The sequence below is a fragment of the Mercenaria mercenaria genome, chromosome 4 (genome assembly GCF_021730395.1).
Source record: "Mercenaria mercenaria strain notata chromosome 4, MADL_Memer_1, whole genome shotgun sequence".
Taxonomy (NCBI): Eukaryota; Metazoa; Mollusca; class Bivalvia; order Venerida; family Veneridae; genus Mercenaria; species Mercenaria mercenaria.
In genome coordinates, this window is record NC_069364.1 from 65117972 (window position 1) to 65132167 (window position 14196).

A 14196-nucleotide genomic window follows, 5' to 3' on the forward strand; every position below is an offset into this window, starting at 1 on the left:
ATAAAACTGAACTAATATTTTTGTGTGATGAAAATAAATTAAAGAATTTAATATAACACGGAAAGCATAAAAATGAAATAAAGTAATGGAAACTTAAATAAACGCATTAATTAAATATAAAAAATGCTTTGAAATTCGTAAGGCGTTAATGATGTCTTACTTGAATAATGATTATTGAACTTAATCCTCATATGATTGTTTGCAATCAATAGTTTTCACAAATAAAACCTTTCATCCTCCGATCGACTACTTCACTACCATATTAAAGCGCGATTTATTGATAAACGCTAATACATTTTAGGTTTCTAAATGGGTAAGGTATATCTATTATGTCATTTGTTTTTGCTACCTTATGTAGCTACAAGTTAAACAGTTCCTTTAATTTGTTAGCCAAAATATTTTCCTTTGAAATTTGTATTTTGTTCACGGAACTTTATCCTGTTCCTATTATCCTACTGTTTAACTTTACCATTTTTGTTAGCCTCCTCCTAGCATGTGTTAAACAGGACTACAATATAAAGTTTTGAAATACCAGTAAAATGTGCCATATTAAAACTTTGAAAGTTTTGTTTTTGTCAATTTCCAGTTACAAACCCCACAAAGTTTTTTTTCTCCCTTTGAGGAAGTATTAGCAAATCATTCAAGCTTTTTCAAGTATGAGGTAAAACCCGTAATTTGATAAAGAAAAACATGCGTTGTTTTTAATATATTAGATTATCAGTTGGACAGATTAATCAGAAAACGACATGGCTAAAATCAGAAATTACTGAATTTATAGAAAAAAAATAGATATTTATTAGTAGATTATTTATCTATTTAGTGGCTAGGTGGTCGTAGATCTATTGTGTTTTAAGTTTCAGTTATACTTTTGAAAATAGGCCGAAAGTATATATAAAATGTTTCATGTATAGACTTGTGATATATTTCCCTGTTTTGGAAAATGTGGTAACAAGATTATCAACGAGGTGACTCTATTTTACCCATATGAAATGTTATTGAACGTAATGTTTTGCTATGTAGATTATTAATTTTTTTCCAAAACTGTTTAGAAATATAGATTTGATTGTCTTGAAATTGTAGACACTTCGATGCACATAGGGTATTTCCAGCATCAGTGTTTGAGACCAACGGTCTTATACTTCCACCACAACTACGAGAGGCCTATGCTACTTTAGGCATTTACATGACAGATGATGACTTTAATAAACTATGGCAGAGGTATGGTAAATGGTGTTGTAGGTATTGTAATAGCAAAGTTACAAATGGTGATAAATTCTGGTGTATATTTATATATGTTGAAGAATGGCTGAAACTTGCCCCCCCCCCCCCCCCCCCCCCGGTTAGTATTTAAAATATTATAAAAAGTAAATATAGCAGATTGCAGCAGATGTGCATGTGTTAAAGAAATTGTGATAAAATTATGATAAATCATAGTATTGAACTAAAAGTTCATGGGAATTAAACAATTTATTTTTGTTGGATTGTATATAATACCAGGGCAGTTGATGTAGTGTGACAGCTTTCCAGCTTTGAAAAGAGAGGACTATATTAGGTATCCCTCCGTGCACTGTTTCTGGTTTGGATGGGCACCTGAGTATTGCCATCAACCTTCCTCAGGTCAGCTTTATGGCTTCCTCTCATGACGACCCGAGTGAAGCTAAAACTTAAAAGAAATGAGGTGCAAGTGACCTTAACCACCAGTATGGTTTGAATTGAATAGAGTTTTGCATTTAAAGACTGACTTATTTCAAGTAAACAAATTCCTCACGAATGTACGAAATACTAGCATATTAGCGACTGACTTTTGGATATTGTTGAAGGAATTCATTTAATGGTATACAAAAATTTGATATGATATTCCTATGTGAAATATATTTTCATTGTTATTACTTGTATATTTTAATTTTATTACAAATATTGTATCATCAAACATTGAGTAATCTTCCCAGAGTAACATGATCTAAAACATAAAATATTTATACTATTTTTATAGCTGTGGGCAATCAAAGCTAGGTGTCCGTGTAATAATATGCACTTGATTTACGAGATGACAATGAAATACTTTTGATTCTTAGCTCATTAAATCTCATGTGATACAGTATTTTAATATTTTGCTTTGGTTATAAAAAAAACCAACAAACTTGGGGTTTCGTTAGCGACTTGCTAACGTTAGAGCAAAAGTAACTACCTGATTGAAGTGGTGGCTAACTAAATATATTTCATAAAAGACTAGTTAAGCATAGAACACAAGCAAGCACAACAACAGCAGATCCGACGTGATGGAGTCTGTTCTTTAGAGTTCATACCTAATTTTCCCCGCACTTTTTATTGGAAACTCTTTTAAGACAAAACATTGAGATGTCTCCATTACCCCAAAGCACCAGAAATAAAAACACCTACTAAGTCCACACATCATCCAATAACCAGTGTGCAGTCTTGTACGCAATACACGCAGCGGGCGATACAATATAGATAAAATGTGTAAGTTTTGTCTATTTTATAGATACAATACATATCCTAACATTCTTATAAACAAAACTTTTGCAATTGTGGCTTACAGTCTTCATCATCACCTTCAGGTATGACAAGGAAGGGACCGGGGCACTTCATACAGAACATTTCTTCCGCTTAGTTGGTTTGGACTCCCAAGGGCGCCCTCGACAGACAGCACCCTACACACCGCGCGGAGCTGCATATCCAAAATCGAAACAGCGGCCTCATTCCGAAATAGGTCACACAGATGGCATTGACACGTCTATGGAACTTCAGAAAATTTTGAAGAAAGAAGGTGTCGAGGAAATGCCCAAAACAGACAGACAAAGGATTGAAGTACCAACAGCTAAAGAGGAATCTGATTCTGCTAAAGAGGAAATAAAACCTGAGGAAGACACAGGGAGAAAAATTGAAATAAAAAAGACACCAAAAGCATCACCAAAACTTGATAATATTATAGACTGTTTACACTATAAGGTATAGACCTTATACCTTTTCCAAACACAACATGCAACATAATTCGAATGTAACAATTACTTAAAATCGTAGGGTAAAAACTTTAGTTCCTTTTGTGTCAATATCTAGGAACGGAATCTGCGTTAATTGTATTTATACAAGTATTAAGTTAAAAAGGCTTACAATACGACATTCGACTTTATGTTTATTTTGATTTGATAAACAGGATATAAATTATGTTATATATTGATATCTATTAGATGTATAATTGTGAAATCTCATATGTTTGTTCATCTTTGCCAATTGAGATATAACATCTCGTACTAGTTTCCTTATGCTAAAATGACCATATTCGTTTGTCTTTCAGTTTGAAGAGTCGTATCAAGCTATGCTTACAGCTTTCCTACTGTTTGACTTCCTTAACGATAGCTATGTGTCAAAGATAGACTTTAGACGCGTTCTCCTGGAATTTGGATTTTTCATTTCACCATCTGAACTAGATCATTTTCTGAAAAAGTAAGTATATCTTTATCTAAGCATAAAACACTGAAAGATATAAACAAGACGAGTAATGCTTGTCTAATTTATGTGGCATACTAGAAATCATAATAGTGTAATAGTTAAATGAATAATGGTTTGAAAATGTCAACGCCAAGTAAACGATTCTGTGTGAGTTCGTTTTATGTCAACTCGGTTTACTTCACGTACAAAATAATATGTTTCAGGAATGGTATGCGAGCTATTAAAGGACAACTCAATTATCGCGAGTTCTTGAATAAGTTCCAGAGTAAATCCTTAAACAGTATCATGGCACGGACTGCTGTAGACACAACACACCCGTAAGTTTTAACACTAGTTTGAGAATGTTTTACTACGAGTATTGAGAATCTTTAAATCGTTTAATTCGTAGAATCGCACTTATATCCTCCGGATCCCATTACGTCCCATTTGAATTTTTAAATGAAAAGTAGTTATCCCTATTTATCATAGGCAATACTCTTTGGAGATTTAGGAAACAATGTTTCTTTTTTCTGATACACGGACTTCTGATGAACGATATGTCAGCACATATATGTAAAGCCCCATTTTGAATTTTACACTAATAGAAATGTCGATCTGTCGTAAGAATGCTAACATGAAGTCAAAGTAATACAATGTACACTTTTCGATATAATTTACATACCGTTAAGAATTTACATATTTCCCATGAAATAACATCGCGTTTTTATTTTCCTGTAGATTCCATGGAGAAGGATCAAACGGATCGACGACTTTAACGGCTGATGCTTTAGAAGCCAGACTGCTCGATCATTTCCATGGAGATTTTATTAAAATGCTCGCACACTTCAGGTCTGTATCACTTTATTGATATTTTATTACAAACTATTTTAAACTAAGACAGCCTAATTACATGTAGCAGCATGCTGAAGTCTACAGGTGTTTTGCAATGTGCAGGCAAGATGTAACCCGTTGCTGTTTTGTGGACGTTAAAAAAGTTAAAATGTCTTGCAAATGTAAAACAATTTTAGAGCGTTTCATTTCTTTGGAATTCGATGTCAAGCTTCAGCTTCGTTTATTGTTGTGATACTAAAGGTTTGTAAAGTTTAAATTTTATGCTCTTATTACTTTGGAATCATGAACTATTCCGTGATGTACAGGCAATGTGACAAGTACAATATAGGCATGGCAACTAAGCACGAGTTTCGTGCTGCCATAGAGAAAAGACTGGGATATTCCATGACAGAAATGCAATGGGAACAACTCAAAGCAACTGTTGGCGAAGATAAAGACGGTCTTATACCCTACACAAAATTCCTGGAATTCTTTGATATTACGTAAGCGGTTGAAATTCCTGTTGTTGAATTATTCTACTCATAGGTTGTACTGTTTGTAAGTTTAGTTCAGAAACATGTTTTAGTTCCCTTTAATAAATGTAGGGCTATGTAGAAATATGTTACTGCTGTCTGTAACAGTGTTTGCACAATAGCGTTTATATAACTTGATAATATTATAATCCTTATATCAGTGTTAATAGCTTTAATGTTTAAAGATATTTGATAACATATATTTTATCAATTGTTTTACATTCTTTTGTACAAGAGGAATACATTACTTACTAGTAGTCACTTTTTAACATAGTTTCAAAAGGAAGTATTTTTTCATGTACAACTTCTGATTTGTGTACCCTAACCAAGTGATACGTGTACTAAAATATTCTCTTATGCTTTTCAGCCCTGGTTCATGGAATTTTAAACAAGAAGGTAATATACAAGTAGCGCAGGTACCTGCGTCTGAAATGCCGATACCTGTACAAGTAGAAAGGTTAAAAGACAGAGCAAAAACAGAAATGATACCACCGCCACCTCCTCCACCTGACAGTGCTGCTGGCAAAATACGATCTCTTGAAGAAGTAAGTTATCCATACAGAGTCCATCTTGAAGAGTACATTTGTAAATGGAGATACAATTCATCTTCATTTGTCTTGTTGTTTCATTTTAGATAATAGTAATACTTAAACAGGCTTTTTACAAGAAAACAGGTTCACGAAAAGTACTTAAGTGTTTGTTTATTTCTTGCTTACTGCCGTGATAGAAAGTATATTTCATGCGTATGTCAGTTTTGTTGTTCGAGTTAAATAAAAGCAGATGCAGAAACGAACTCCATGTTTCTGCTTTTTATTACAGTTCATGTTATTGGTGTGTTTCTATTGCTTCAGCACAGTTGTTCTGTTTTGTGTCTATTGAATACATTTTGTATCGTAGGATAATAGACGAAAGGCAAAAGCGGTATGTTTCACCACTCATGTTGATTTGGATCCACCCTTTTATTCCGCCTTAAAGAACCTACAACATAAGTTATCCCATGTTTCCAAAATAATCTTAATATTTGTGTTCCCTTACGCTAATTTGCATTTTACACCTTGTAACATATGTTTGCAATTGTATTGTTTTTTGTTGTTTTTGTTTTCATATGTTTGGATCATTAATGTCACATCTGTGTATTGTAACAGTTTTACTGCTGAATTGTTTCATCACTACCCAAAATCGAAAAGTGCTAACACACAGGCAAGTCAAATTGGCCAACCAAAAACTTTTCATGGACTAGAAACAATCTTGTTTTAGCACAGTATTTATTTTTTACAATGGTTACCGTTTTTCTTCAGACGTTTTATAAATTAATCTAATATAAAGCTAGACTTATAAAATTGCTGTACTGTTTTGTATTTCAACTTTCCTAGCTTTGGATTTGCTGTCAGATTGTTTTGCCCATTTAAATGCCAAGTTAATGAAGATTGTATGACTATATTGTGATTCAACACATGCAAAATGTAGAAGAATATATCTAATTGATTTTCTTTTCAGATAAAAACTAGAATTGACGAGCTGTTCAAAAACAGATTCCATTCATTCGACAAGGTACGTTTTTATTACTTAATTTAAAAGAAAAATACGTTTGTAATATGAGTCGTTGTGTACTGCACGTGCAAAATCAAAGAAACGTTTGATCTCGAAGACCGCTTTGATGCTCCTACTCCTAGAAAAAATAAGCTTGTTTTTCGCATAAGTGCATCAACATATTTATGGTGTATAAAATCCAAACGTTACTTTTATAGGATATTTTTTAGCTCACCTGAGCATAAAGTGCTCAGGGTGAGGTATTGTGATCGCTCACCGTCCGGCGTCCGTCCGTCCGTCCGTCCGTCCGTCTGTCCGTCCGTCCGTCCGTCCGTCGTCCGTCACACTTTCCTTTAAACAACATCTCCTCCTAAACCAACAGGCCAATTTTTGATGAAACTTCACAGGGATGTTCCTTGGATGGCCCCCTTTCAAAATTGTTCAAAGAATTGAATTCCATGCAGAACACTGGTTGCCATGGCAACCGAAAGAAAAACTTTAAAATCTTCTTCTCAAAAACCAGAAGCCCTAGAGCTTAGATATTTGTCTGAAGCATTGCCTAGTGGACCTCTACCAAATTTGTTCAAATCATGACCCCGGGGTCAAAATTGACCCCGCCCCAGGGGTCACTTGATTTTACATAAGAAAATCTTAAAAAATCTTCTTCTCAAAAACCAGAAGCCTTAGAGCTTAGATATTTGACATGTAGCATTGCCTAGTGGACCTCTACTAAAATTGTTCAAATCATGACCCTGGGGTCAAAATTGACCACGCCCCAGGGTCACTTGATTTTACATAGGAAAATCTTCAAAAAATTTCTAAAAATAAACCAGAAGGCCTAGAGCTTAGATATTTCAAATGTAGCATTGCCTAGTGGACCTCTACAAAATTTGTTCAAATCCTGGCCCCTGGGGTCAGAATTGACCCCGCCCCAGGGTCACTTGATTTTACATAGGAAAATATTTAAAAAATCTTCTTCTCAAAAACCAGAAGCCCTAGAGCTTAGATATTTGACATGTAGCATTGCCTAGTGGACCTCTACTAAAGTTGTTCAAATTATGACCCGGGGTCAAAATTGACCCCGCCCTAGGGTCACTTGACTTTACATAGGAAAATCTTCAAAAGTTTTCTAAAAATAAACCAGAAGGCCTAGAGCTTAGATATTTCACATGTAGCATTACCTAGTGGACCTCTACATAATTTGTTCATATCATGACCCCCTGGGTCAAAATTGACCCCCCCAGGGGTCACTTGATTTTACATAGGAAAATCTTCAAAAATTTTCTAAAAATAAACCAGAAGGCCTAGAGACTAGATATTTGACATGTAGCATTGCCTAGTGGACCTCTACAAAAAATTTTCAAACCTTGTCCCCCGGGGTCAGAATTGACTCCGCCCCTAGGGGTCACTTGATTTTACATGGGAAAATCTTAAAAAAAAATTCTAAAAATAAACCAGAAGGGCTAGAGCTTAGATATTTGACATGTAGCATTGCCTATTAGACTTTTACAAAGTTTATTCAAATCATGACCCCTGGGGTCAAATTGACCCTGCCCCATGGGGTTACTTGATTGTACATAGAAAAATCTTCAAAACTTTCTAAAAATAAACCAGAAGAGCTTAGATATTTGACATGTAGCATTGCCTAGTGGACCTCTACAAAAAGTTTTCAAATCTTGTTTTTAAAGTTACTTAAAGAAAATTTCAACTATATTTTCTCATAATTCTTTTGATTGATTTCTATTATGATCTTTTGACCTTGAAGGCTTGTCCTTAAGTGCAATGATAACAGGTGAGCGATATAGGGCCATCATGGCCCTCTTGTTTTAACTTTAATGAAACTTTTCTCAAGAAGCATTGCTATACCTTTTAAAAATGTTTATTTACATTTCAGCACTTCAAAGCAATGGATAGGCGGATGACTGGAAGGATGAGCAAGTGGCAATTTGGCGCTCTATTAAAAATGTAAAGTTATGTCTAAATTCCATTTTCTATCTACTTTTATTTTAGCCTCGTCAAATATTTAATTTTCTTTATGACAATGTGGTGAAATTTTCTTAAAGTAATTGTAAAATAAGATACCCTTTTATGAACGAAACCATAAAGATTATAAAAGGTGGTATTTGTATTTCAATTATATTACCAAATTCTTACATTTCTCTAAATATTTAACGACAACATTCAGAAACGCATAAAATGATGGTAAAGAATATCGAGCAATAAAATTTTATATCACAATCTTGTAAAATACAGCTATAAAAGACTCATTTAAATGGTTTCGGAAAATAAAATTCAAAGGTCATTTTGACCAGTTTGTACCACCTGCTTAAAGAAAGACGTAATAGTTTTATAGCCCTTACATCTGCCTTATTGGCGGCGTTAATTTTACTATAGAATAACGTTTAAGAAGATTAATAGATGATATCTTTTTCAAAAAGATATTAAAAATATAGAGTCTATTTATTACATCCCGAGTTTGTTTCTTAAAATAAAATGTGTATCTAAAATCAGAAACGTAGAAGTCGAGAGGGATACTGGGTAAGCATGACAGTGCAAAAAAAAAACGAGATAATCATTTTATATATTTACATTGGTACATTTTAAATAATATGGCGCAAATGATTAACGTACAGTGGATATAACCTTGTTAAATAAAGTTGCCCGTCCCCATTTATGATGCCAGTCCTATTTAAAACCATTTTTAAAATGCATTTTTGGAGTGATAGAATCTGTTTGACAATAAAAATTCCACCGTTTCTCCAATTCGTTGATATTGTCTTCTATATAATGTGCTCGTAATGCTTTAAAAAGGCAATAAATGAATAGGTAACAGTCTGCAAACTTTTGTAATTCATTAAATGTAGATGTTGTCATTATATTTCAGTAGCGTCATTTCATTCCAGGTGCGTCAATCATATATTTCAGGTGCGGCTTATCATTGCATCCGCAGGAACTTGACAGAATCTGGGCAACGCTGAATGTATCTACTGACGGCATGTACAGTTATAGCACACTTATACAGCATTTTATAAACTATAAAATTCCACATGAACAAAAGGAAACAGTTATATTTGGTAAGATTTTTGCACCACTAGCTAAGGTTTCCCGTCAACTAATACCTTTTAAAGGGTTTTAATCAAAATTCTTTCACACTTTTACTTGCTTAATGAAGGAATGTACAATTCTAAAGGGGTAGAAAAATAATTTCATCATAATTGTATTTAGGTGGTGAGCGGTATAGCAAGACCGAAAAGTAAATAAAAATCAGAAATTAGAAATAGTTTGAAAACATTTGATAATTAGATATAGATACTTCCATACAAGATAGGTACAATATATACAAATAAAGAATTCAAACGACTATCTACTGTTATGATTTAATTGGCAATATGTTTTTTCATCTCAATCTATTGACATATTTAACAGGATAGGTTTCAATGTGAATTGATTATTTCAAAGTGAAAAATCATATTGAAATAGTCAATGCTGAGATAGATATATGTATAGATATATGTTTTAAAAGTTTCACATAAAGCACAATATAGAATGCTGAAAGATATAATTGTTTTCCATTGAAATACAAAGCAAGCCGATTGTAGGTTCTTTATCATGCCCCTATTGAAGTATGTTTGACGTAAAACTCTTTATGCTTCTAATAAGTATATCAAAGCATGTGACTAAGTTTAGATTAAGTTGTATAATGTTTTACGAGATATGTTAGCACAGACTACTGGTATAAAAAACGATAGATAATGTGAAACTAGTCTTGTTTTAGAAAATTGAAAACACAAAAAGAGAGGTTAACAACGAGGCGTATAAACAGTATTTAAAATTATGAGATCTTCATGGTTAAAAGACAAGATGGTCTTATTACAGAAAATATGTTTAATGTTGATGAGGCTGAGGAGATATGGTATGATTCGTCAGGTAACCATAGCAACAAGAATGTCTTTGAGATTGCGTGTGTGTTATGTTGTCATGGTAAAAGCTTGGGGAAAGAGGTTTATGTTTTTGTTATGCAATATCTTTTGTGATATGCAAACTGTGGGCTATTACTTTAATGACTATGTTTTCAGATGATACAATCGACCTTTTGAAGTCGTGACAATTGATTTGCAAACTTTGTGCATCATATTGTTTATAAAAGCATATGCTGTAATCCATGCTACTGAACACGGGCAGTAAAATCGAAAGAGCTTGAAGTGTCCGCGCGGGTTTATTGACAGACCTATTAATTGTTGATAGGCATTTGGCACACATTCTCTACCGTATGTCGAACGTCTGATAGACTTAAATGATAGAAGTGCCAGATTAAATTTTGTTTGCAGATATTAAGTTCTTAAACCGACTTTTTGGTGTTTTTTCATTGACCTTTCCATGGCGATGCCCTGCTATGTTCCTTCTCCATGTATATGTGTGTATGTCTGTTACTGTGTTGTGGATATGGCTGTTCTTGTTGAACACTTTTGTTCTTGCTGCTTTTTTGTTTGATTTCTCTTGATGGTGGTGGTGGTGGTAGGAATTGTGTACAATTGCACTAAGCATTCTGTCAGATTTATTAAAGGAGTTTTAATGTTCACCTGATATTAAAATGAAATAGGTATAACAAAACTAACGGATTTGCTGTGGTTAATCTATTTAAGCCAACCTTGTAATGCCGATGTTACCCTAATATTCAGAAACCATATTTAAGACACGAATGTCAAAATCAAACAAGAATAAAGATTGCGGAAAGATTAGAGTTAAGACATTTAAGCGAAACAAAAATCTAACGTATCAGCGAAAAGATTAAAATAAATGTCAAAAGAAGAATGACCGAGCATATAATTTAGATATTATTATATATGAACTTGCTATAAGAGTGCGGGAACGGAAACACTTCGACTGCGCCAGGTAATGACATTTTCAAATAAGGCAAGGTCAGTTAGGTTTGTATCTGGACTTTTGGTGAATAAAAACTACTACACCAGAACCATTGGCAGAATTTAAATGATAGCATAATTTATTTAACTTGATACAAAATTAAAATTAGGGCAATTTTGCCATTATATATGGCTGTGTTATAAAAGGAAGGCTGGTGGTTATAATGTTACGGCACCTAACTTCTTCATTCGCCATTAACATGACTGGCAAGACGCCATATAACATGAATTAACCCAGATAAGGCAAAGAAAACGAGGGATGATTGTCTGGTTCGAAGCGTTCATTTGTTATTCCAGGGGTTATATGATGCAAAATCCGATGTTAATGATGTTGTAACCAAACTGCGTTATTGTATAAAACTTTTATCATTACTACGTTCTTTTTTCAGGAGACATATTAACTACCTGTGGCGTTAGTATCACTGTGTGCTATCTTTGAAATAAATGCCTTCTTGACATTTATGGTTTATTCTCCAAAAGTAGCCATTTCAGTAACTTGAATGTACCCTGATAACCATGTTATTAGACTTGCAGATTTTGATATTTGGTGATATATTTTGAGTTAATGGCATAATAAAAAGCCCATCATAAGTTGTAAGCTAATGTATACCTATAGGCCTGTTTCATAAAATTACAATGATTTATTATTAAGTTTGTACATTAAGAAAGATTTTTGAAGTACCACCATTATAGGTTATAGAGTTGTTTTACGGCTTTTAAGCGTTCGTATTGTCGTGATGAAGACTCAAGACCTGTTGTTCTATATGAAATGAGTTTCTTTCTGATATACATAAGAGCGAATTCTGTCATAAGTGATCTTTGTAAACAAGGTATTTGTAAAGACTTTGTAAACATGATCTCTGTATGTTTGTTTCACAGAAGACACCAAGGAACTTGTAGAAACTGCCCGCCGTATTCAGAGAGAGAGACGAGAAGAGCAAATGAAACGCGATCATTTGGCGCGACAGAAGGCCAGAGAAAACAATGAAGAATGGAAACCGGAACTACCAACATATCCAGACAAAGACAGTCCACGTGCAGTGACTGCATCTACCACTATATCACATGCTTCAGTTCCGAGTATTCCGGCGTCACGTGCATCGTTTGCAAGTGTACAAAGTTCCCGGACTAAGTCACTTCTAGTCAAAATACGTACTGATGTAAGAAATCTGATTATTTTGTAGTTTATTCTATAACTTTGTTTTTCATTTAGATACATAAAACCAAAGAGAAAGTGGTTAAATAAGGATATACCCTTAAAATACCAACTGAACATTTTTACAGTACATGCCATATAAACAATTAATTTCTGTCATTATTTTATAAAGAGAGTTGTTTCACTTTGAATTCATTTTCCGTTCAAAGGTTAATGATATGTTTGATGTGTTTGTTTACTTTCTTTAAGGTTATCAACAACTGGGAAGGGTTAAAATCCGTGTTCAAATATGTAGACCGAAACGGCAGTGCATCTATTCCTGTGAATGAAATGCGGGTAAGAATACATTTAGTATACAATACTATAAGTAGTTTCTTAAGTTTTGGTCTTACTGGACTTGTTTTTACCTTTGTTTCAGTTTGATATTGTATGTTACAAAATCCCTTTGTATACACCAAAATCATTATAGTCTCAATACCACTTAGCTTACTAAGGTTAGTTAAGAGAATTGCTTATGTCTGCTGTAAATATGACGTAGACAAATAGAATTGTTTCCCTTTTATCTTGTGCATTTATTCACGAAGGTTTTTAATAAATGGTACAAATATCAAAACCAATCTTCTCCGGTAAACATACATACTTCAGAAGGCTAACCATTATGTCTACTGTTTATTTACTTCAGGAGATAATGTCAAGTATGCAGTTCAGTTTGGATGAGGACGAAAAGGCGGAGCTTTGTAAACGATTTGATTCACAGAAAAATGGAAGGTAAGTTATACAACAGGCACCATTTACTAAGTTATTTAACTGACCGATTAACTTTAAACAAAATTTTTTTTTCATACTAAGGACGTACAATTTTTCATACATTAAGTTTTCAAGAGGGTGAGGGGTTTGCTAACATAAGGTCTAAAGGTAATACTTGTACTTTAAACGTGATGAAGTTTCAATGCCTATTTTAATCCAATAAAAATTGTTGATATATAAATCTTCTGAGACACAAATATCTTTTTTAAAATGTGCGTATTTTCTTTCCCGAAACACAATATTATCTGCAAGCTCACCATATATGAATACTAATACTAAGCACTGTTCCATCTATCTGCAATTTAAAACAATACAACCATATAACTTTTTTCAAATCAGTTTAAAAAACATTGAGTATTAATCATCACCATATTTTATTTCAGGTTTAACTACCTTCAGTTCATGAAATGTTATGCGCAGCGTAAGAATAAAGAGAACCAGCCAAAGGCACAGATCTACAGCAAATTCACCCATCAACTCCAAGCACAGGTGTGTACAAAACCAACATTGTCCCCCGCCCCATTTAAGCCCTCTTACATCTCTGCAAAAGTCCACATATTATAATACTGGGAGATGATCACCCTAAGTTCCAAAACTTAGTTTATTCATAAAGTTTCCTTTTTCAGTTTGCAGAATATGCTTGATAAGCTGTGGCTGTAATTTAGATGAATTGAGCACGTAGGATATTCCTTAACGGTGCTAAAAAAATTGTTTCGTCAAATGCTCGTAGAACAAATGCATTCTTTTAAGAACATTTCATAGGGAATTGAACACCAGCACAAAGGCGTTTACACAGGTGTATTGGGATACCAACTCTTAAAACTGTTATGAAAGCTATAACGAAATAATTCTTTTCCTTTGAAATATAGCTAATATATTTGATATGCTAATGGTCAAATACTACATAATTACATTAGTTGAAACAGTAACATACATAATCCATTTAATTGATTTTTGTAATGAAATG

The 14196-nt window shown here is 33.6% G+C and overlaps 1 protein-coding gene across 13 annotated transcripts in view; it reads left to right on the forward strand.

Annotated features, from left to right (window-relative positions):
- The window catches only part of LOC123552039 (EF-hand calcium-binding domain-containing protein 6-like), a 35795-nt gene that overhangs the window by 15262 nt on the left and 6337 nt on the right, over window positions 1-14196 (forward strand). For 9 of the 13 annotated variants that reach the window (XM_053541530.1, XM_053541529.1, XM_053541532.1 and 6 more), the window contains 16 exons: window positions 1081-1218; window positions 2580-2970; window positions 3317-3465; window positions 3675-3788; window positions 4189-4299; window positions 4608-4784; window positions 5182-5359; window positions 5712-5735; window positions 6312-6365; window positions 8239-8309; window positions 9270-9418; window positions 10221-10271; window positions 12146-12426; window positions 12672-12758; window positions 13105-13190; window positions 13613-13718. In XM_053541530.1, coding sequence (XP_053397505.1) covers window positions 1081-1218; window positions 2580-2970; window positions 3317-3465; window positions 3675-3788; window positions 4189-4299; window positions 4608-4784; window positions 5182-5359; window positions 5712-5735; window positions 6312-6365; window positions 8239-8309; window positions 9270-9418; window positions 10221-10271; window positions 12146-12426; window positions 12672-12758; window positions 13105-13190; window positions 13613-13718 — 2167 coding nt within the window. The remainder of the gene's footprint in view (window positions 1-1080; window positions 1219-2579; window positions 2971-3316; window positions 3466-3674; window positions 3789-4188; window positions 4300-4607; window positions 4785-5181; window positions 5360-5711; window positions 5736-6311; window positions 6366-8238; window positions 8310-9269; window positions 9419-10220; window positions 10272-12145; window positions 12427-12671; window positions 12759-13104; window positions 13191-13612; window positions 13719-14196) is intronic. The other 4 variants (XM_053541534.1, XM_053541541.1, XM_053541531.1 and 1 more) reach the window with 3 other exon arrangements.